Consider the following 22,767-nt stretch of genomic DNA (forward strand, 5'->3'; position numbering starts at 1 on the left):
TCTGCAAGGAAATCATAAGAGAGAGAAAAAAGAAGAGAAGGTAAATCTAGGACTTAAACCTAGTAATGTCTGTGAAACAGGGGCCAACAGAAGAGAGTAAAGTTCTTCAAGCCACAGACTGAAAAACGCATTGGGCATTTGGATGAGGGACCAGTAAAGGAAAAGATTCCTCTTAGCATATGTGTTATCTGCACAAAACAACATGCATCTACATGCTCTTCATTGAAATTGGGGATAGGAAGCTCTGGACAAATTCCTGGTAAGCAATAAATAAAAACTTGTTTTTTAATACTCATTATTACTAACTTAAGATAACTCAAACATAATTTTCACTGTATTTATGAAGTGTGTTGCTGTCTCCTTTTATATTTCAGTGAATATGGAAGTATTTATGAGGTTTCACAGTTCACTGTTGATCTTGGACTTCCTTGTCCTACTGTCACCATTTAGTCATTAAATTCATCACTTGCAAATTGCCTTGAAATAAGAGATTTTAGGAACCTAATCTCTAAATTTGCAGAGAGATTTCTGTATTTGACACTTTGATAAAGTTAAAAATTGATGAAATGCAAGGTCTTAGTAAAGGACACACCCTTGGGATAAAATGATGATTGGCCAGTTAAGTGGCCTTAGAAAAGTCATTCTAATTCTCTGGACCTCAGTTTTCTCATGTGTGAAAGGAGGGTAATATTAGATGAGGTCTAAGTCTCTCTCTACTATTTATGTTTGTTCTTGACATCCTGAGGTGCTTTTCTCAGGGTAGCACCTACCTTACTTTTAAAGGTGAAAGGCCCATATTTAATTGAAAGGGCCCACAGAATTTTGAAGTATTGAGTCTCAGGTTTTAGTCCACTTAAGTCACAATCCCTGGATGTCCTTTAGTAAGGCGGCGACTGTGTTTTTTTTACCAAGGAACCATGGGGGATGGTGGGAATCTACATCATTGCCTTGAGAATGCTCTGGAAAAAGTTTCATGGCTGTTGACTTAAAACTCGGTAGTTGCCTTTGACAGTGAGCTATAGATATAGATGGCCTGAATGCAATTCTGGCCAATCTGTTCTTGTTTGGGGAAGTCATAAGTCCTTGTTTAGGGTCTTTTTTTCCCTTTTGTTTTATTTTTTGGAAAAGGGGAAGAACTGTTTTTCATCTACCTTTTTTTTTTTTTTTTGGTAGTTATAGTTTTAAGATTAACTAAGATTTTAGTAGTCAGAAAATGGTTGGGAGGCACTTTACTACTATGTAGTGCTAGCATGACTAGAAGAGAAATGTTGGTGATTTTTGGATCTTGAATCAGAATGTTGAATCTTAAGCATGAAAAGACTGATTGGAAAGTCTATGATTGAAGTTATGGGAAGCAAATTTTATTTAATGCAAGGTTAAGTACAATACAAATATTGCAGCCCAGGAATAATGAACTACTTTAGAAGAAAGTAACATTTTATATGGCACTTACAATAATTGTTTAAGTGGGGTGAACTAGTTCTTTGGGCTATTTCAGAAATTGTGTCATGTAATAATGCCTTAAATAATACATTGCTATCAACATCTCTGAATGTATTCAATGTTTATAATATCAAATCATATGAAATCATATCATTTAATTTTTTTTCAAATATATGTTTTTTCAAATATACGTATGACAGTGAGAGAGAGCACAGCTATTACAATAGCTCTTTCCTTAGATTGCCTATACCATTTTATCAGATAAATTATAGATAGCAAGTTATAAGAATATCAGCAAAGATTGTAATTTTCTTTATAGAGTATCTTATCTCAGCTACAAAAATTTTTTCATTTTGCAGGAAAGAACCTATTGATATGATGTAATCCTTACTTGTAGTGAACTTTGGTCTACAGATGATTAGATACCTCCTCTACATCTTAAGAACACACTCTGTTTTCACTGTTGTATTTTGCACTACAGATGTGATAAACCTATGCTCTCATACGGTACTGTATTAACTTTAAAAAAATTAGTTTCATTTTGAGAATTTTTTAAGCTCTCTTTTCTAGTTGTATGAGAAAACCTAAAGAACTAAAACTATTGATTTTAGGAAGTCAGCCTCTGTGTGAACAAATAAACCTTAAGAAAATAAATTTTAAAAATTGATGAAATTTAATTTCCTTTTGATATTCCAAATAATTGGACTTAAATAAAAATTCAATTTTATTATTAGAGTCACTAATACCTACTTTTTAAATATAAAAAAGAAAAATTCTTAGGCTTTTTGCATATAAGGCATTACATTAACTTGAAGAAATATTAATAATTAACATACAACATTATAGCAATAATCTCCCTTTTAGAGACTCCCTTAAACTGTCTAACAACAGCACTATAAACGAATGTCCAGTGTTTAGAAACACTTGAAGTCATACTGTAAAATTTATCTATATTCCAGAAACAAAAGACTCCCTAGACCAGTTTCACTGTATTGAATATAAACATCAGACTTCACAAAGTGACCTCTAGCTGTACCTTAAAATAGTTGGCATTTACTTCCCCTTTATCATGTATGATATTAGCAAGCATAACACAACTATTGTTGACTGAAAATAAACTCCTGCATCTTCAGAGAAAATAGAAACTATGAAGTTGTACTTTGAATAGCCTTTACAAACTACATTTTGGGCTTCAAAATTTTTAAGATTTTTTTTTCAAAAAGAAAAAAAATCAGATATCCAATATTCTAAAAACAAAGAGATTTCCACATTACGTATGATCTTTACAATACACCATCAATGGAGAAAAGTGAATTTGTGTAAGAAAGACTTAAGGGATAACCATTTTAACTACTTAGGAACATGCTATCTATTTCTATGTATTAGTAATTTTAATTTTATTTTAGCCAAATTCCTCAAATAAATTGTTTTTAAGTTCTTCTTAAAGCCAACTTCAAAAATATTACTTATGAAATGACAGCATGCCTGTTGTTATAAAATTAAAAATAAGTGGGGGCACTGACACACAGGATACTTTCAGAGCCCAGAAAAATGCACAAAGATAAAAAGTCAGTAATGGTACTTGTTGATTTTTTCTAAAAATTTCAAAAACTAAAAATCTATATAGGCTTGAATTTGACAACGTAAAACAATCACCAACTATGGGAAACTCAGTTTTTAGAAAAGGATGAAAAAGAGAACACCTAGTGAAAAAAAAGATGACAAAAAAACAGTGGGAATGTTGGAGAAAGACTCTTTAAGAATGAAGAGGAGAATGAGGAGAAAACAGTAAAGTCAAGGGAAAAAAATGTAGTAAGACTAACCATTGGACAAAGAGAAAGGCTAAAGGTATTTTGGAGAAATAATACTTTTTAACACAAATAGCTCCCTATTGTGTATACAATATTTTTTGTAACTTTGGAACCTCACCTTTTTCTACATTTTATGATAGGTAATTTAAAATGAAGCAGAGCTGACAGTTTACCACAATATTTTTAATGAAAACCATTTTCATAAATTGTTATGGGTTTCACTAAAAATGGTCACAAATTCATGGCCTATGTGAATATTTGCCAAAATAAAATGCATTGAAGACTATTAAATCTATATGTAAACTCTGTAAAAAGAAGAAATTCATTAGGTTTTTAGAAGGTCTTAACTTTCTTAATGAGTACTGTTGACAGTAATTGCTGTTCTAAGAAAACCACAATCATCGTTTATTCAACCTCATTTCTCCTAAATGTTCCTGCTTCTTTACTGGAACAAAGTGTGCTATTGTTTAAAAGGTTCTGAGCTGTTCTTCAATTATCTGAGTGAATCTACAGCTTAAAGCAAATATTTACCTTATGCCCACAATTAAAAATACAAAACAAAACAAAACAAACAACAGCTGAAATGCAGTGCCTTACCTAAGAGAAGGAGGTATATTTTGCACTGAAAGCCCCCAACTGTGCTGCTGAAGGACTCCATGAAAGCATCCTGTCCCATGCATACAGTGCCCTGTTCCCAGTGGCAACTTAGTTCATGGACCAGCAGCTGCTGGTTTATTTGCTAGGGAAATTAGCAGTGAGGTAACAGACCCTATCCTGTCTCTTGCTTCTGTGATTTGAATACAGAATGAATGTGTATACAAAGGACACAGGGAGTGGGAACACCTGTTATATACTGTGCAAGAATACAGGCTTATGACTTTAGAACAGCTTCTTAGCGATTATCAGACTATCAGTAATTGTCAGTATATCTCATGAATCATTCTTGGTTATTAATAATCACATGAAGGAAAACATCCTTTTGGGTGACTTTATTGAAAAATAGTATGCTTTCATAATGAGAGCATATTGTGAAATTTCCTGAAAAAGGTAAGTTGGTTTCCTATCATGCAAAATTATGCCATTATTTTGAAATTAAAATTCTTTTTCTATGAAAATTGAAGTATTTCATATATCTGCTAAAACTACAAATCATCATGAAGTCACTAACATGTAAAAGTTATACCAAAGAATCAAAACAGAGCACCTGAGTATCTTTAAAAATGTATTTTTCTACGTATTATTTTCTATTATAAACATCTGGCATGGTTTTATTGAATCTATGGATTCATGTTATTTTTAAAAGCAAACCACAGGTGTGTTTCCAAGTGACAGTGAATCATGGACCATGCATAATTATAATGAAAACAGATAATATCTGAAGCCACATTTTCACAGCTGAAGCATAGAGGAAGTAAACCAATGGCCCAGAGAAGCTCTTGTCTCTACTGTGGTGTCCGGGCTACAGCTTTTCAGCCTGACCTCTTCATTGCCGTGGGAGTAGGCAGTCCTAGCACTTCCACTTAATTTACTAAGTTATAAGTTAACTCCCATTTAATTTCATTTATTGCAAGAAGGTTCTAGTCTAAGGCTGCCACTATGTAAAGTATATAACAAACATATATAACATGAAGCATATAACATAAAGTATGTAATAAAATCTGTATCAAATCCAGCAAAATTCCTGCCTAAATCATTTTTAACAGTAAAGGCTCACTGAAGGAATTCAATAATGGAAAAAAGACTATTCCTTAAGTGTAAAGGTAAAAAAAAAAAAAGGAATGATAGTTATTTTAGAATCCAAGTTTGGAAACATTTTTTGCAGTAAGGCTCCCACCTCTTCCAGAAGTGCTTCTATAGGCAAAGAGAGTGAGTGACTTTTGGAAAACCTGAGGCCTCTTCAGAGGTCACTTTATAATCTCTCCATGATTCAGAAAAACAGCAAGAGCTTCCCCCCAGCTGATTACTATACCACAACTTTCTCTGTGCTATCTCTAAATCTTGGATATACATCTATTGTAGCACTTATCTCATTAACCTCAATTAATTTTCTTGCATGTTTATTTTTGCTCTGGGCAACTCAAATACAAAAACCGTTCTAATTAATTATGGATCCTTAGCACCTCACTGGTGCTTAACTAGCGTTTTTGTTAAGAAATAAACCCCAAATGCTCCTTGGCCACTGTCTTCTGATTCTCAATTGAAGTTAAGAAATGCATATAAATTTTAACACTGGTTTGCAAAAAACACAATTCAGTAATACAGACATTCTACAGATACTGCATAGATTCCCCTCACATCTTTTAAATCAATATTAATTTCTAATTTCATTTTTAAAATAAACTCTTTCCAGGGTTTTTCAAACCCAGTGGTGGCTCATGGTGAAGCTTTCTGGGTCCTAGGCAAATTCGTGTTATACTTTAAAATGTCCATTCGTGTTACTTTAAAATGTCCTTTCTTTTATGACATAGGTGATAATGGACACTATGTAAATAAATGTAAATAAATGCCAAAATGAATCATAGTTGTGATCTTTTCATGTCATGGCAAACATGAAAAAATGACAATACCCGTACCCAAAGCCTTGGGAAAGTGCTACGTGGCACATCCACGACAAAGCGCCCTCTAGCGGCAGATGGTATGCATAAACTCTTACCTGCCAGAGTAATTTCTGAATTCAGGATGTTTACTCAGGAAGCCATACAAGGTAATGCTAAAATAGAACTTCAACTGTTGTCAGTTTTTACATGGTTGCAAAAAACGGTTTAAAGTGTTTTATTATTATATGAGAAATTTCCCACCATCAATATCTCACAGCTGACTTGTAATCTACAGGGGGTTTCTGCTCTACTATACTCTTCAGGAGCCTGTTTATTGCTCTTAGTTATATTTACATTTAAAGTGAAAAGGCTGATTAACTTAAGCAATCCACATCTATAGTGATTAAATTTCAAGCAATGAAAAGAGCCGCTGTGTATGGGGGGGAGTTTTTTTTGGAGGGGGCGGGCTTTTTTGTCACTTCTAAGTCACATTTATTATCTCGTTTGTTAAGATTGGTCTTGTTTCATAAGGCAAGCAGTTGGCTACATGCATTTTAAACACCTGCACTCATTATTTATTAGTAGCATATGAATATTTTGGAATGGTTAAGAAGAACTGGAAAGGTGGTAAAATGCCAATGCCAAAGTCAATGTAGAATAGTGGGGACTAAGAACTGGGGAAAGAAAGCACTGTCTTATGTTCTAATTAGACAGATCCTAGGAAAGGTTACAGTTTACAGGTTACTGGGAAAAGCTGGCCGCTAGAGGAGGCCATCTCAATCACCTATGCCTGTGCTGGTGTTCACTCCTCTATAGTTACATCTACAGTGCTGCCTCTGAGAAGCCTGGATCTACTGATGTGGCTGCTAAATGACTATGCAGCAGTCTTCCTTCCTGGGCTCCTCTCCAGCTCACCGCTTTACCTTCAGCAAGTGTTTTGTTTTCTGCTCAGAAAGTGTAGTTACCTCATCCTGGAGAGGCCACAACTTTGTGCTGCTTTGATATTTATTTATAGGATGATTTGAAATGTATCTTCCTAATCAAACCAGCTTTTATTTAAGTTTCCAGAGGCTCCTCCGGTTTGGGCCATCAGGAATATGCCCTTATCGTACTTTACTGCTAATGCTGCTGTCTTGAATCAGAACAACTTAAACTCTTAGCCCTGATGTTTCAATCTGCAAAAATGGGGCTGGCAGTCCTTTACTAAGGGGCTATCATCCGGCAAGCTTTCCTCAAGACTTGTTGGCAGGCCATCCAAACTTTCTGCTAGTTGCTCTGTCCTATCACTAACAGCCTTCAGGCAAATGTAAAAGTCCTAAATAAGCCTTATGTGCATATAGTTTATTTAGACAACAGCACTGATTTACATGTTTTTAATATTATGGTTACAGACTTTGAACTTGTAGGAGACTGGATTGTTCATCTATTTTTAGTTTATAAGAAATAAACTAAAACTTAGAGTATTAGGGTAAAATGAAGTTTTAATGCTTTCTTGACTTTTCAGGGTCAAATAGTTACAGAAAATATTAATTTCCCCAATTAGGCTGATAGGAAAAGACAAAATATACATGGGATAAAAAATCTTTTTTGTCACTTGTAGCTTTGTGTATTGACTGTATGAAGGGGGAAATTCTGGTTTTGGATCTGGGTTCTAGTTCCAATTCAAGCTCTAATTTTAAAATGTGTGACCTTGAAACCTTAGATGGATCAATTTTCTCATTTCTAAGGAATGGATTTGAAACGCTAGAGCTGGCTGCCTGTAAGAATCACTGAAGATCTTAAACAAAGAACCTGAAAGAAAACAGTAACAATGGCATACTCCTCAGGTGCATTTGAATGGTCAGGTTTGAGACTACTGGTCTTGGATCAGCTCTAATATACGCTTTTCAACTAACTTGTAAACTGCTTGAGGACCAAAACTCTATGTTACGAATGTAAAGTGTTTAGTGTAGTGTTGCCTAGTGCCTAACAATCAAAAACTGAATTGGGTTTCATTTTATATGCTAATATAGTCAGCAGTTTCTGTTTCTTTTGATGCTTTGAGGGACTTTTCTTAAAAGATTTTATTTATTTATTTGTTTGTTTATTTATTTTAGAGAGAGAGAGTGAGCAGAGGGAGGAGCGGAGGGGAGGGTGGGTGAGGGGGAAAGAATCTCAAGCACACTCTGCACTGATCACAGAGCCTGACACGGGCTTGACCTCATGACCCCGAGATCATAACCTGAGCCAAAACCAAGAGTCCCACGCTTAACTGACTGAGCCACCCAGGCACCCCTTCAAGGACTTTTAAATACTGATTATTTTCACATAAGAACTGCCTGGCAATAAAGACTAGAGCAGGTAAAGAATGAACTAAACTAGGATTGCCCAAAAGTGCCTGGAATTTTTTATGGGGTTAGAAATAACAGAGAAGCATATAGGTAAACATATAATTTCAAAAGCAACTGTTAAGCACAATGATAGATGTATGCACAAAGTGGTTCTGTTGGAGCAGCAAACTAGGCAGGCTTGTGACTATAATTCTTCCTAATTGTAAGGTGCTTTACCATTTATAAATTGGTATTCAACTACATCATCTCATTTATCCTTACAAAATCTTAGGTCAAATATTACAACCTCATTTGTAAAAAATGAGACAAAGGGAAAGGCAAGACTCAGAGGTCAAATGATAGAATTTCAGAATTGGAAATTACCTCTATATAATGTCCTCTAAGCTTCAGTTATTTGCAAACTACTTTTATTATTTTTGCCATATCTTTCTACCACCCGTACTATGGTTTACCTAGTATTTTTCATTAGTTTGGCACACTTTAACACTTTTTCAGTTGTCCTAGGAAATATTTCTGAACTCACAGGTTTTCTAATAAACATTAATTAAATGTAAATTTTAAAAAATTATTGGTACCATACTTCATGACTCACTCTTCAACACCATACATGAAACTCTTACTTGAAACAACATCCAAATAATCACTCCTTCAGTTTGTTTGTATGTTGCAGTAATCTTAGACACGTTACTTAGTTTCTCCATACCTTAGTTTCCTCATCTTTAAAATGGGGATAATTGAAAAAAATAAAAGAAAAAAATAAATTGGGGATAATTGTACAACCCCATAGGATGTTTGTGTGGATAAATGAGATAATATATGTGAAGCTTTTAGCAGAGTTCTTGACATGTAGTAAGCTCTCAATAAATGCTACCTGTTGTTAACTCTGGATTGCTTTCTTCCCCCTAGTATTCTCATAACTGGAAAGTTCTTTCTTTTCTCTTTCCTTCTTTTTAGAGATTTTATTTTTTAAATAATCTTTTCACCCAACAGGGAACTCGAACTCACAACCCTGAGATCAAGAGTCGCATGCTTGACTGAGCCAGCCAGGCGCCCCTGGACAGTTCTTTCTTAAATCAAACGCCTAACACCTCTCCTATTACGTTCCTCAATTTAACTAAACTGCTAAGAGTTGAAATGAGAACTTTAAAGTGTATAAATGTATACTTATTATTGTTATGTTTTCTATCTCGACTTGCCTTAGATCAGATGCGGTTTTATTTTTTTTGCAGTGGATGTCAAGACTGAGAAAGAACAGCCCTAACCTTGGACAGCTGCCTATTGCACCACACCTTTCCTCAGGCCAAAGCCCAGCACCAGCTGCAGAGTCCCAGGTTCTCAGATCACTTCTGGGAGAGCGCCTTTCCCTGAGATCCTGTCACGTCAGTCTCACGTCCTCCCACCCCGCCTCTCTGGACCAGGTTGGGTTTCCTCCACTACACTGCGAGGGGGAAATCACGTCAGTCCGGCTTATATACGGTCTTCTCAGGGCTTGCTCCTGTCGCCCAATGCCTGGTCAGCTATGAGTTAGGTTTTCGCCTTACCGAAGCGGGGTGACTAAGAGCAAGTACCTCCGTAAAGACGGGCGGTCGCCGTGGTCACTCAGAGCAACAAGCTTTGCTGGCTTAATTGAAGCGTCCGCTGTTTTGCTTCCTGGGAAATGTAGTACCTGAGCTGTCCTCGTCTCCTCATTGCCGGTGTCCGCGGCGGCCGGAAAACTACAATGCCCAGCATGCTCAGCGCAGGAAAGGATGACCCGGGTCAGCAGCTCCACGTGACTACTCACTATGGCTTCCCTGTGCCCGGGCCAGCTGTCTGGTGGTTCGGCGTGATTTATTAGTTCTTTGTGGCAGGGTACCGCTCTTACGATTCCGACATGCAAAAAATCAAATCTCTTATGACCCGACAGGTAAGTAGCGGAGGCTGAAGCGAAGGCCTCCTCCGTCTCTGCTGGTAGAGGAGCCTAGATGTTCTGTCTCTGGGCTGGGGCGGGCGGAGCAATAAGATTTGCTGGCTTAACTGAAGGTATGGCTGGTGGCAGGTATCAGGGGCACTGGGAAGCCGGGGCACACCCTGGAAAACTTACCTGAGCCACCGTGATCTGAGCCCTGCTCAGGCGGGTAGCGGCGTCCCAGAAATATTCCTTTAGATAAGGTCAATGAGCGAGTTTCAATGAGGGCTATCTTTGTCTCCTCTCCTTTTTGCCATCGTTCCAGTGACAGCCCCAGCTACCCTGCAGGGCTCCCTTTATCTAGGCTGTGTGTCGTCTTTGAGCAGGTGGCCGGGGTAGGGAGGTGAGGTCTGTGCAATAGAGATGACTGGAAAGCGTGAAAAAAACGGATGAGTTGAAGACAGAATTGGTAGCTTTATGACTTTGGGCAAGTTCACAAACCTTGTAGCTTAAATTTCCAGATGTGAAAATGAGAATAATAATTATTTTTGTTAATCTTATTTTATAGTTCTATTATGAGAGTCACCAATAATTTAATGTATGTGAAAAGATACTTAAAAAATCGTTGTTATGGCAAAATAATGGCCTTTTATTTTTTGCTGCAATGACAATTCATGAATAAAAACTTTGGCTTTTTTTTTTTTTATTCCATCTCATAAATGTTAGGGACTTCCTAATAATGTCTCAGCTTCCTTCAAGGAAGAAGTGGCAGAATTTCCTTTTACACACTTACTGGTTATGATTTGGTTTTAAATACCTTTATTTATTCAACTCTAATAAATTTCACCAGAATTGGCCATTCATCATTATCTTTATATGAAAGAAGTATAATTTAGAATTTTAAATCAGAGAATTTTGAGGACTTTGGAGAATATGGAGGATAATCATTCAGTGAAAGGTTCATTTGTGAGTTTTGTTGTTGATTAGAAGGAGATTACAAATTCCAAATTAAACTCTTATTTGAGAGATAATCTGAATAGGTTACAAATGGTAAATATCTTGTGAAGAATACGTGAATCCTACATGATTATTTTACTCCTTTTAAATTATATTGTTAATGTCATGAAAATAAAATTTTAAAGTTCCTTGAATAATAAAAGATTTAAGTAAGTGGCGATCCCTCACATTTGTTGAGTACTGGTGTTATGGTTCATACCACTTGTTACTTGAAGATGTTTGGGTCCTGCTCCATCCTGCTGGAGCCATGTGACCTTGAGGAAGTCACCAAACTTTTTAAAGCATTTGTTTCCACATCTTTAAAATATAAATAGTAACATGTAACTAATGGGGTCAGCCTGGTGGTGATGTTCATATGATATGATGAAGATAAAGAGATAAAGGAGTTAACACATCTCCTGGGTCTTACCAAGGAAGTGCTTGATCACAGAGGTCTCCTAAATGTAGTGCAATTGTGAAAATGGTGATTCTTCAGCCTCCATCAGTTGCTTATTGGACTTGAGCAGGTCAAATCAGTGCTTAGTTGGTATAGAAAAAAACTAAAGAACACATACAAAAAGCTGGAACTATACTGTGTAAAAAGTGAGGTAAAATTAGGAGTTTTACATAGATTTTTAAAAAGATTTTATTTATTTATTTTAGAGTGAGCGCTGGAATGGGGGGCAGGGTGGATGAAGAGGGAGAGAATCTCAAGCAGACTCCATGCTGAATGCAGAGCCTGATGTGGGGCTTGATCTCATGATCCCAAGATCATGACCTGAGCTGAAACCAAGAGTTGGACACTTAACCGACTGAGCTACCCAGGCGCCCCTACACAGATTTTAAAAGTCATCCCTAATTATGTTTGTTTATGGCTTGACTTCCACATGTTTAATCATTACTAATACACATTTCATGAATCTTTGAGGTATGAAAGTAGGCTGCCACCTGGAGTTACATTGGAGATTTTTATTTAGTACTGTTTATTGGGTTAAATTTAGTAGTATTACAAATAAATATACACAAAGATGTTTCTTTTTTGTAAGGCTAAAGAATATGCTGATAATATCATTAAGGTGGAGAGACAAGAAAGGTCTATGAAACTTAGGTTTTTTGGTATTTCAGCTCTGCAAGGATCTTGGTGTGGAAAAGAGTGGGAGGATGGGCTTTGTAGGCACTCTTTATTTAGATGAGGTCTGTTGTTCAGCTTTCTCTATTATGCTGGCCCTCTGTTCCTTCAGTTCATTCAACAAATGTTTACAGAGCACTATGTGCCAGGCACTATTCTAAGTTTGGGGGTGTAGCAGTGAACAAAACAGACAAGTGCTCAGGCAGACATAGGGATTAATGCTTAGGAGGAATAGGGGATAGGGAGGCCTGGGAGTTGTTGGCAAATTGGGATCATTTATAATTTTAGATAGTTTGGCCATGGAAGGTCTCACCGAGAAGGTGACATTGGAGTAAAAACCTGAAGGAAGTGAGGAAGGGAACTATGCGGATATTTGGGAAGGAGCATTCTGGGTGGAAGGAAGAGCAAATGCAGAGGACTTGAGGCAGGAACATGGCTGAGGAACAGCCAGACGCCAGTGTGGGTGGAGTAAAGTAAGTGAGGAGAAAACAGTAGGAGATGAGGTCTGGATGAGGTCAGAGAGCTGAGATCAGGAAGCCAGATCACACAGGACTTCATTTTGACCTCATCTCCTACTACTTTTCTTCTCACTAATAGCAAAGCCATGCTTCTATTATGATTGAAATAGCAAGCAGAGGCTTGATCTCATTTTACATAAATGGACTTCAGAAAGATCTTTCTGGCCTCTTTTAAAAGAATAGTTTGAAGAGGGAAAAAGAGCAAAACCAGGGAGAACAAAAAGGATGCTGTTGCAGTAATCTGAATGAGAGAATGTGTGGGCCTTAACCAGAGTGTTAGTGATGAAAGGGTTGAGAAGAGGTTAGATCATTTGTATATTGTAAATATAGAGTTGACAGGATTTCTTGGCAGATGGTATTTGGGCTGTGAGAGAAAGAGAAGCATCAAGGTTGATTCCAGATGGTTTGGCCCCAGCCATTGGAATTGCCATTTAACGAAGTGGGTAAGGCTGAGGAAGGAACAGATTCAGGAAAGGCAGAAAGTTTTTAGACTTATTCATTTGAAAGCCTCTTTTAGATATTTAAGTGGCGAGATAAAATAGGCAGTTGGCTAAGAGTCTCAATTTCTGAGGAGAAACACAGGATATAGATACAAATTTGGGACTTACAAGCACATATAAGGTACATAAACTGGCTACGATCACCAATGGAATGAGTGTGGATATAAAACGGGGGTCCACATTTGGAACATTTGAGATTTCAGTGTTACAAGGTTAGGGGAAGAGGTGGATCTAGCGAGGCAGATTGAAAAGGAGCAGCCAGTAAGGGAGGACTGCAGCATCTCAAAGATCACCTGTCCCGTATCAGATGCTCAGTAAATATTTTTTGGATACATGGTGGATAAAGAGATAAAGAGCTACCAAGTAGAGTGGAAGCCCGAAGTAAAAAATTTAAAAGAGAAGGGAGTGATCAGCTGTGCTAACTGCTGCAGATGGGTGGCTGAAGATGAGAATGAGCCTTTGGACTGAGCAGCATGGAGGTCATCAGGTACCTGATAGCAGCACTTTTCATGAAGTGATGGGGAGGAAAGCCTGATTAGGGTGGGTTTAAGAGAAATTGAGGACTGAGTATAACCACTATGTTGAATTTCGCTGAAAAGAGAAGGACGCAGAAATCACCTCACATGCTCCTTTTGATCTTTGGGACATAAGTTGCTGGTCTCATAAATGGAAATAGAAGATTCATGTAGATATAACAGAAGTAGTCTGAAGTGTTAATCTTCTTTGAGAAAAGAAATAAAGTGCAGAGGCAGGTATTATTTATGCTGAATTTTGTATAAATTTAAACTGGAGAAATTTATCCAAACAAATACCAAATACCAAAGAAAATCAATAATGGTTAATGATTTTGTAAGCGCAGAATACCATAGTTATAACCATGACTTTCTGCTTTGGAGAAGTGAGGATAAAAATCATGACTTCATTTTTGTCAGTAGAAATTTATAAAATTGCTAATCAAAGGCTTTAAGATCTATAACCCTAAAATACACGTCAGATGTGCTCTGAGACATTTATGTAATTCTTTATTTCAGTTTTGATAAAAGAAAAGCATTTCTCTGTGATCACAGTAATAGAATAATGGTTAGCACTTAAAGAATGCTTGCCATGTACTAGACACTGTTTTTGGCCTCTCACATACATTATCTCCTTTACTCCTTATTATTGGCCTCTGCATTATTGTCACATTCATTAGAATATAAAGATGGGCAGGTTAGATAAGTTGTTCAATACCACGGGGCCCATTCCCTGAATCACTGAGCTCCCCTACTTCCTAACATGTAACAGGGTTTCCAATTTTTACTTCTTTTATTTTGTACATTTGGTAGAAAGTTGCCATATATAAGTAGCAAATTATTGTTGTATGGGGTGACTAATTTGGAGATAAGGCCTTTTCCTATATATTGATATACATTCTTCCTTCCATTTCAGGCATTGGTTTCTTTACTGAGTAGCTCTGGGGAGAAAGAAAATTACCTGTGATATATTCCTCCAAGAATTTCTGTTAGATTGGATAAACACATCTATAGTTTTAAAAATATTTGTTTAAAAGGCATGGCAGGTGCACCTGGGTGGCGCAGTAGGTTAAGTGTCCAACTCTTGGTTTCTGCTCAGGTTGTGATCTCAGGGTCGTGAGATTGAGCCCTGCATTCGGCTCTGCACTCTGTGGAATCTGCTAGGGACTCTTTCTTTCTCTCTCTCTCCCCTTGCCCCTCCCCTTGTGCGCTCTCTCTTTCAAATAAGTCTTTAAAAAATAAAAGGCATGGCAGTTATATTTTAAAAATATATTTTGGAGTGGTCATGATTTTGAATCAAATTATGAAGTTTTGCACTCGTGTGTATGTATATGTGTGTGTATATGTGTGTATGTGTGTGTATGAGAGGGAGAGAAAGAGGGATAGAGAGAATATGAGAGAATGAAAGTGAGAGAAGCCTGGGTGGGGTGTTCTGGGAGTAGTGGAATAATTAGGGGTGAGGCAAAGCACCTTATCTTAAAAAAATGTAGTTATGGCTGGTCATATTTTATAATAGGGAAGATAGAATACATAGCTCTATAATTTAAAAATAAGTAAGTTCTGCTGTAAGTCTCAAATAGTCAACCTAAGTATGCCATATGTTTTGGTAACTGAGGACATCATAGGGCAAATATAGGGCATCTAAAGGACAAAAATGCTCTTCAGATTTATGTACCAGCTAATTTTGTTTACAAACTAATATTACAGGGACTTTAGATATCTGCTTTGAAGAGCCTATATTTAAAAAGAGCTTTCAAAGAAAAGTGAGATTGCTAACTTCTTTCTGTCTTGATAACTTTCCTTGGTTCAAATGAGATTTTCAGAATCCCTCAGTTGATGTGAATATAGAAATTACTGGGTATCAAGGAGCTAAAGAACAGTAGAAAGCAGCAAGACATGAGACTGAAGTCCCATGAGATTGAAGTATAAATTGGGTACATTGGTGAGAAATAATCAGGTAGAATCAAGGGTATTTATGTATTAATTAAGCAATTGGCATTATTTAGAAGTCTTTGATTAGCTAGCTGGTTGCTATATTATATCACAGAATCATAATACTTGGTCCTTCTTATCAGGTGAATTTGATAATGTTTAATATATAAGTGCTTTTATAGAATGCTTTTTGTCACCCAATTTTCTTGTCTGTTGGTTGTTTTTAAACCATGGTTTAGCTAGACTTCAACCATTAGTTGTGAAGCTGCCATATAATACTTTTAAACTTCCAAAGTACATCTTTACTTGATTTGATAATAGTACTATATGTATTAAGTGACAGTTGTTTTTAGAAGACATGTTCTATATATTTTAAAGCAGGAAACTTCCTATTTTTAAAATGGTGATTTCTATTTTAATAAGTATGTTCTATCATTTTACAGTTCTGCAGCATAATTAAAATTCTTTTTATTTTATTATTACTATTTTTTTAAGGGTCTGAAAAGCCCTCCGGAAAGCCTTAGTGATCTTGGTGCCATTGAGAGTCTCCGGGTCCCTGGAAAGGTATTGATCTACATGTGTGAGCGTGACTTTTCACTTCCTTAAGAAATAATATTGCCTTTGGATAATAATTGATTCACAGAAGCTATTCCTTCCCACAGGCAGATGGTAGTTATGATAGAGCTAGGTAAATTTTTATAGTATAGTAGGCTTGGGGCTTGTTTTTGCTTTCATTCCTCATTGGGATGCAGTATGATTTATTATAGTGAAGCAGAAAATGCAAAATTGATAAATTTAGAGTTTATTATTGTATCAACTTTTTAGCCTGAAAGCAGTTTTATACACACACACATATATATGTATGTATGTGAAACTTATTGATTTTTCTGCTGTAATTTGGAGAAATAAAATGAAATAATTTACTTTTTATGCTGTAACACTGTGAGTCAAAAATCATCGTTAATTATGTTTTTGTTATGGAGCAGATTTTTGAGCAGGTAGCTAAAGCATAATTTATACTAAATTGTAGCTATCTTAGATTTTAATCCCCTGATTTATGTGAACTTCTCAGTTTACAAATTTAATAGGTGTTATTTGAAAGCTAGCTGGCTTTCCCTCAGGAGAATTATTAACCATTGTAAAAAAAAAAAAAAAAAATCCCCTGCTGTTTCTCACTCCAGGGTGTTGCCACTTAGAGCTGCCTCCGTGAATAGCAGCTCCATCACAGATCAAAGTGTCTTCTGAATGTCTGCTCTTGGGATTTTCAATTTGAGGATCATATTTGAAAGTACTATTTGTTTTCTGTTTCTGGCATCTTAATACATAGGGCTTGTTTCTCTTGGTCAGCAATCATAAGGCCTGTCGTGACTCCTCAGTGTCAGCTGCTCAGGAGAGTGATTTTCCACCCCTATGAGGAGTCTTACCCCTTAACGTGAATTTTGTATTTATAGCTTAGCTTTAATTTTGGGTCAGGCTCAAACATATTCTCCAAATGTGATAAAATTCTAACCAGCCCATTTGCATGAAATGAGTCAGACAAAAAGCTTAAAGAGGCATTTTGAACAGTTTTGTTTGTTGTTATAAGAGATTGTTGCATCTGCTGAAATTGGGAACTAAGCCATAACCATAAATCCTAATTGAAAAATAATTCTTTTTATTTCTTTGACTCAAGAAAAGAGATCATGCATTATGAACATGCCTTGAATTAGATTGCATTAGATGTTTCAGAACCAGTGTAAAATTGATGGTGAGCCTCTTTAAAAAATACATGAATGTATTGCATAAGAACGTTCTGTTGTTTTTAAACCTTGCATGAACTTTTGTTGTCTTTAAACCATGCACCTTGATGTTTTTCCAGTAGGGGTAGGTAGTGAATTTATAATGATCTCATTACCCAGTCTTCTCACTGTCCCGTCACCCCAGCCCCATCCGTGGCCTGCAATGTGTGATTTGAGATGCCTGGCTCTGGGTAGAGAGGCCAGTCTGGGATCACAAGGTCAGCAAATGTAAATGCTTCAGGTGATGATTAAGCTTGGGGCATTGGTCTAAGAAGCTAAGTTGTTAAATTGTAAAACAGTTAAGAGCAAAATTAGGATCAATGCAATCAGCTTAAATGTAGCCTCATGCTAAGAAAGCTCATAAGCTCTTTGTGCTTGTTCTCTCTCTGCGTTCTCTTGAAACATCACAAGTGCTATAGGGTGAGTTGTAGTTTTGATTTGCATTTCCCTGATGATGAGTGGTGGTGATATATATTTTTACATGATTTGTTTTTATACACTTGCCTTAAAATTAATGTCATGGCTAATTCTTGATAAACTGAACTTCTATGGCTTCAAAAGATGACCTTTATATTGAATTTTTCAAATTATTAGAAGTATTTCTACAAAGTCTGAAACATTAATTTGAAATGATTATTTTTTTATTTTTACTTTTTAAAGATTGATTTATTTATTAGAGAAAAAGAGAGAGTGTGCACGAGCAGGGGTAGAGGGAGAGGGAGAGAGAATCTCCAGCAGACTCCCCACTGAGCACAGAGCCGAAGGGTGGGGGTGGGGGAGGCTCCATCTCACAACCCTGAGATCATGACCTGAGACGAAATCAAGAGTCAGATGCTTAACTGACTGAGCCACCCAGGTGCCCTGAAATGATTATTTTAAAATAACCTTTTCCTGTAATAAAAATAATATATAGTGTAAATAGAAAACACGGTAAACAGAAAAAGATACCTAAGGGAAAAAATCACAAAATCACCAACATAGTCAAGTTTAACATTGCCTTTTGGTCTTTTCCCTATTATATTCAAAAATGTATTGAGCATGTGTTTTGTGCTAGACATTCTCTAGGGACTGAATAGTAGTGAAAAAGACAAAACTCTGTTGCCAGGGAACTTAGTTCAAGTGGAGGGAAGACAGGCACTAAACAAGATGATTGCAAAGTCTGACAGATACTATAAAGGAAATAAGGTGATAAGTTAAACTCTGAAGCCAGAGGCTCTTTTTTTTCTTTTTCTTTCTTTTTTTTTTTTTAAAGATTTTATTTATTTATTTGAGAGAGAGAGAATGAGAGACAGAGAGCACGAGAGGGAAGGGGATCAGAGGGAGAAGCAGACCCCCCGCTGAGCAGGGAGCCCGATGCGGGACTTGATCCCGGGACTCCAGGATCATGACCTGACCTGAAGGCAGTCTCTTAACCAACTGAGCCACCCAGGTGCCCGCCAGAGGCTCTTTCACATAGAGTAGTCAGTGTAGTTCCCCTCTCCTCCATTTTTTTTTTTCAAAAATATTAAATCCTATAAATTATTCTGAAGTTTGGGTTTTAAAGTTAGTAAAATGTATTGCAGAGAAAATGCTTACAGTATAATACTAGGTTTGAAAAGCAAGCTACCCAGTAGTTTGGCTTGGGTAGATATTTCTTGAACTTAATTTATACCTGTTATATTGTCTGTTATCAAAAAAGACAAGAAAGAAGTTGGTGAGGATGTAGAGAAAAAGGAGCCCTTGTGCGCTATTGATGGGAATATAAATTGGTACAGCCACTATGGAAAACAGTATGGAGGTGCCTCAAAAAATTAAAAATAGATAATAATAATAATAATATAGAGAGTTTAACAGAAAAAAATTATAAATATAATTACTGTATGATTCAGCAATTCCACTTACAAAGAAAATGAAAACAATAAGTTGAAAAGATATATTCGCTCCCAAGTTCATTGCAGCATTATTTACAACAGCGACGACGTGGAAATAACCTAAAGTGTTCATAGATGGATGAATGGATAAAGAAAGTATATGTGTGTGTGTGCGTGTATGCACACGCACACATGCAAGCATAGGATAGACCGTGAGGGCATTATGCTGAGTGAAATAAGTCAGAGAAAGACCATATGATCAAATACTATGTGATGTCACTTATATGTGGAATCTAAAAACAAAACAAAACAGAAACCAGTTCACAGATACAGAGAACAGATTGGTGGCTACCAGAGGCAGTGGGGAGGGGGCAAAATGGGTAAAGGGGTCAAAAGGTATAAACTTGCAGTTACAAAATAAATAAGTCATTGGGATGTAATATATAGCATGGTGACCATAGTTAATAATACTGTGTTGCATATTTTAAAGTTGCTAAGAGAGTAGATCTTAAAGTTCTCATCTAAGAAAAAAAATTCTGTATGTCTGGTGATGGATGTTAACTAGACTTATTGTGATGATCATGTTGCAGTGTATACAAATACTGAATTATTATGTTGTACACCTGAAACTAATATAATGTTGCATGTCAATTGTACCTCTCAATAATAAAAAAAATGCCTCACTGTCTTAGTTTGGGTTCCCCTGATATTCTAATGCAAGAAGTAAAAAACAAACTCAATTTATGCTATTTAAGTAGTCAATGTAAATACTTGTATAGTAAAACTTTTAAACGTTAACTTTATCTAATAGCTCTAACGCACTCACGTATACGTATGTAGAACATTAAAAAAAAAGGCATCCTTGGTCTTTAGGTATGGACCCATTTCTTCTTCCCTTTCTTGTCATAATGTCTAAGTTGTGATAAGGAATTGAGATTTCAGTGGAGTTGTCAAGAAAGAAGTAGTTTAGCTTGGGTTGTGTTATGTTAAAGGTTCTGGTATTGGGGCACCTGTGTGGCTCAGTTGGTTAATAAGCATCTGACTCTCGATTTCAGCTAAGGTCATGATCTCAGGGTCATGAGATCGAGTCCCAAGTCGGGCTCCACTCTCAGTGGAAAGTTGGCTGGAGATATTCTCCCTCTATCTCTCTCTCCGTCTCCTCCCTCCCTCTCCCTCTCTCTCCCCCCGCCCCTCCCCCCGATTGTGTGCGCTCTCTGTCTCTCAAATCTCTCGATCTCCAATAAATAAATGTTTTTTTAAAAGTTCTTGTATAAAGAATAAATAGTAGGGAAATACTAGGATGAATCATAGGAAATGGCTGTTTCTTTGAGTTAAAAATAATCTAATACTGGCAAATTTCATATGGTGCAACTCACTAGAAAGAGGAGGATGGTGAAGGAAAACTGAAGGGTGTTAGGTGTGCTTGAGAATCCAGAAAGTACTGTTGAATGATATTTTCTTTGAGAACTATATAAATTCTGAGTGGGAAGAAACCTTAGAAATCATCTGGTACAATTTCTGCATTTTATGGACAGGATGACACTGTATCCCATTTTAAGACATGTGAGTCAAATAATGATCCATATACTGAAAATTTGGAATTTTGGTGGAGAAAATAGAAAAAAAAAATTAGGATTCTTTTCAGAACTTTCTATAGAAAAGGAAACTTTGAGAGTTCAAAAATCTCAGCTTAAATTGTTCAGAGCCAATGTCAGTGGTGTACAAACTTTGCTGCATATTAGAATCACTAATAACCAGGCCCTACCCCATTCTAATTAAGTCACAGTGTGTGGGGTGGAGCCAGGTACCATCAGTAAAGTTTAGAGATTCCCCAGGTGATTCCAATGTGGAGCAGCGTTTGGGAAGTTTTGCCAAGTGGAGGACGTGATGACAAGAATGGAGAAAGGGGAACCACAGGAATTGTTGTAGAAAAAGTTTTTGAAGTTTTATGGACAGTTTTTGTGCGAAAGAGTAAAGAGTTAGTGATGACCTAAAATTTCATTCCTGGGGAATGGATTCTGTTTACTTCAAATTAATGGGACTTCCATGCTGAGGTAAGGATATAAGAAATTAAACTATATAGTATTTACTGACTAAATTTGTTCCCATTTAAAGAAATTAATACTTTTGAATGATGTGAAAGGTTTTTACTTCATTCAATTGGTTGTAAGACTTATGAAGACTTGAGACCAAAATTTATTATAATATATAATAATCACAATAGCCACAGGGTTAGTAGTTACAGAACTTATTAGGACTGTATTCAAGAGTATATGTTGAATCCTGATTAAAAATATCAGTATTCAGGGCGCCTGGGTGGCTCAGTTGGTTAAGCGACTGCCTTCAGCTCAGGTCATGATCCTGGAGTCCCTGGATCGAGTCCCGCATCGGGCTCCCTGCTCGGCGGGGAGTCTGCTTCTCCCTCTGACCCTCACCCCTCTCATGTACTCGCTCGCTCTCATTCTCTCTCTCTCAAATAAAAAAAAAAATCAGTATTCAGAACCTTATAAATCTGTATCTTAACTTTAAGTAAACACTTTCCATAGTTCTTCCGTAATGGTTATATATCATAAAAAGAGTACTGAGAAAAAACAATACTAATATTAACATTGTATTTTTTCTGAACTACTGCCTTCTGGTATTATTCTTTAAAGTTTTTTTGTTTGTTTTTAAGACCCTGAATTTATTAACTCATAAATACAAATAGGATTCAGCTAGGTTTGCTATTACATGATTGGTTTAGCTATGCTTTTGATTTTTTTCATTAAAGAAAAATACAGGCCAAGGGAACAAAAGAAATCTCGGTTGCAGTCAAAACTTGAAAATATATTTGTCTAAATATAAGAAAGTATTTTTGTTTGCATACTTAATGCATTCCACAAATATTTATCGAGTACCTTCTCTTATATAACGTTCTAGCTGTTTGCGCAGAATGTTTTCTTGCTTGTAAAATACTTCTGTGAAGTAAGATAAATGGATTTGACTTGACTTCTTAGCATCTATGAAAAGAATCCTAAAACCACACACTAACTACAGAGCTTGGTTTTCAGAACTTTACCAAGATATGAGGAAAGTGTGTTGGATTAAGTCAAGAGAGCTGGTGTTGAGGTAAACATTGAGCTTATGAAAGGGAAGTTGTCTTTTTTTAAAAAAAAATTCTTATTGTTATGTTAATCACCATACATTGCATCATTAGTTTTTGATGTAGTGTTCCATGATTCATTGTTTGCGTATAACACCCAGTGCTCCATGCAGAACGTGCCCTCTTTAATACCCATCACCAAGCTAACCCATCCTCCCACCCCCCTCCCCTCTAGAATCCTGTTTGTTTTTCAGAGTCCATCATCTCTCATGGTTTGTCTCCCCCTCCGATTTCCCCCCGTTCATTCTTCCCCTCCTGCTATCTTCTTCTTCTTTTTTTTTTTTTTTAACATATATTGTATTATTTGTTTCAGAGGTACAGATCTGTGAGGGAAGTTGTCTTAATTGCGTGATTAAGAAGAAGATAAGAACATGAAGTTTAGGAAATGAGGAAGGGTTAAA

At 36.5% G+C, this 22,767-nt stretch overlaps 1 protein-coding gene across 2 annotated transcripts in view; it reads left to right on the forward strand.

Annotated features, from left to right (window-relative positions):
- Positions 1 to 9,892: 9,892 nt before the first annotated feature.
- VPS50 (VPS50 subunit of EARP/GARPII complex) overlaps positions 9,893 to 22,767 on the forward strand; it is a 130,296-nt gene continuing 117,421 nt past the window's right edge. Inside the window, exons 1-2 of one of the 2 annotated variants that reach the window (XM_035020572.1) lie at positions 9,893 to 10,027; positions 16,092 to 16,160. In XM_035020572.1, the coding sequence (XP_034876463.1) occupies positions 9,995 to 10,027; positions 16,092 to 16,160 (102 nt within the window). In that variant the 5' untranslated portion in view covers positions 9,893 to 9,994. The remainder of the gene's footprint in view (positions 10,028 to 16,091; positions 16,161 to 22,767) is intronic. The other variant, XM_035020571.1, reaches the window with a different exon arrangement.

This window comes from Mirounga leonina, unplaced genomic scaffold (assembly GCF_011800145.1).
Source record: "Mirounga leonina isolate KUSES-001 unplaced genomic scaffold, KU_Mleo_1.0 Mir_174, whole genome shotgun sequence".
NCBI lineage: Eukaryota > Metazoa > Chordata > Mammalia > Carnivora > Phocidae > Mirounga > Mirounga leonina.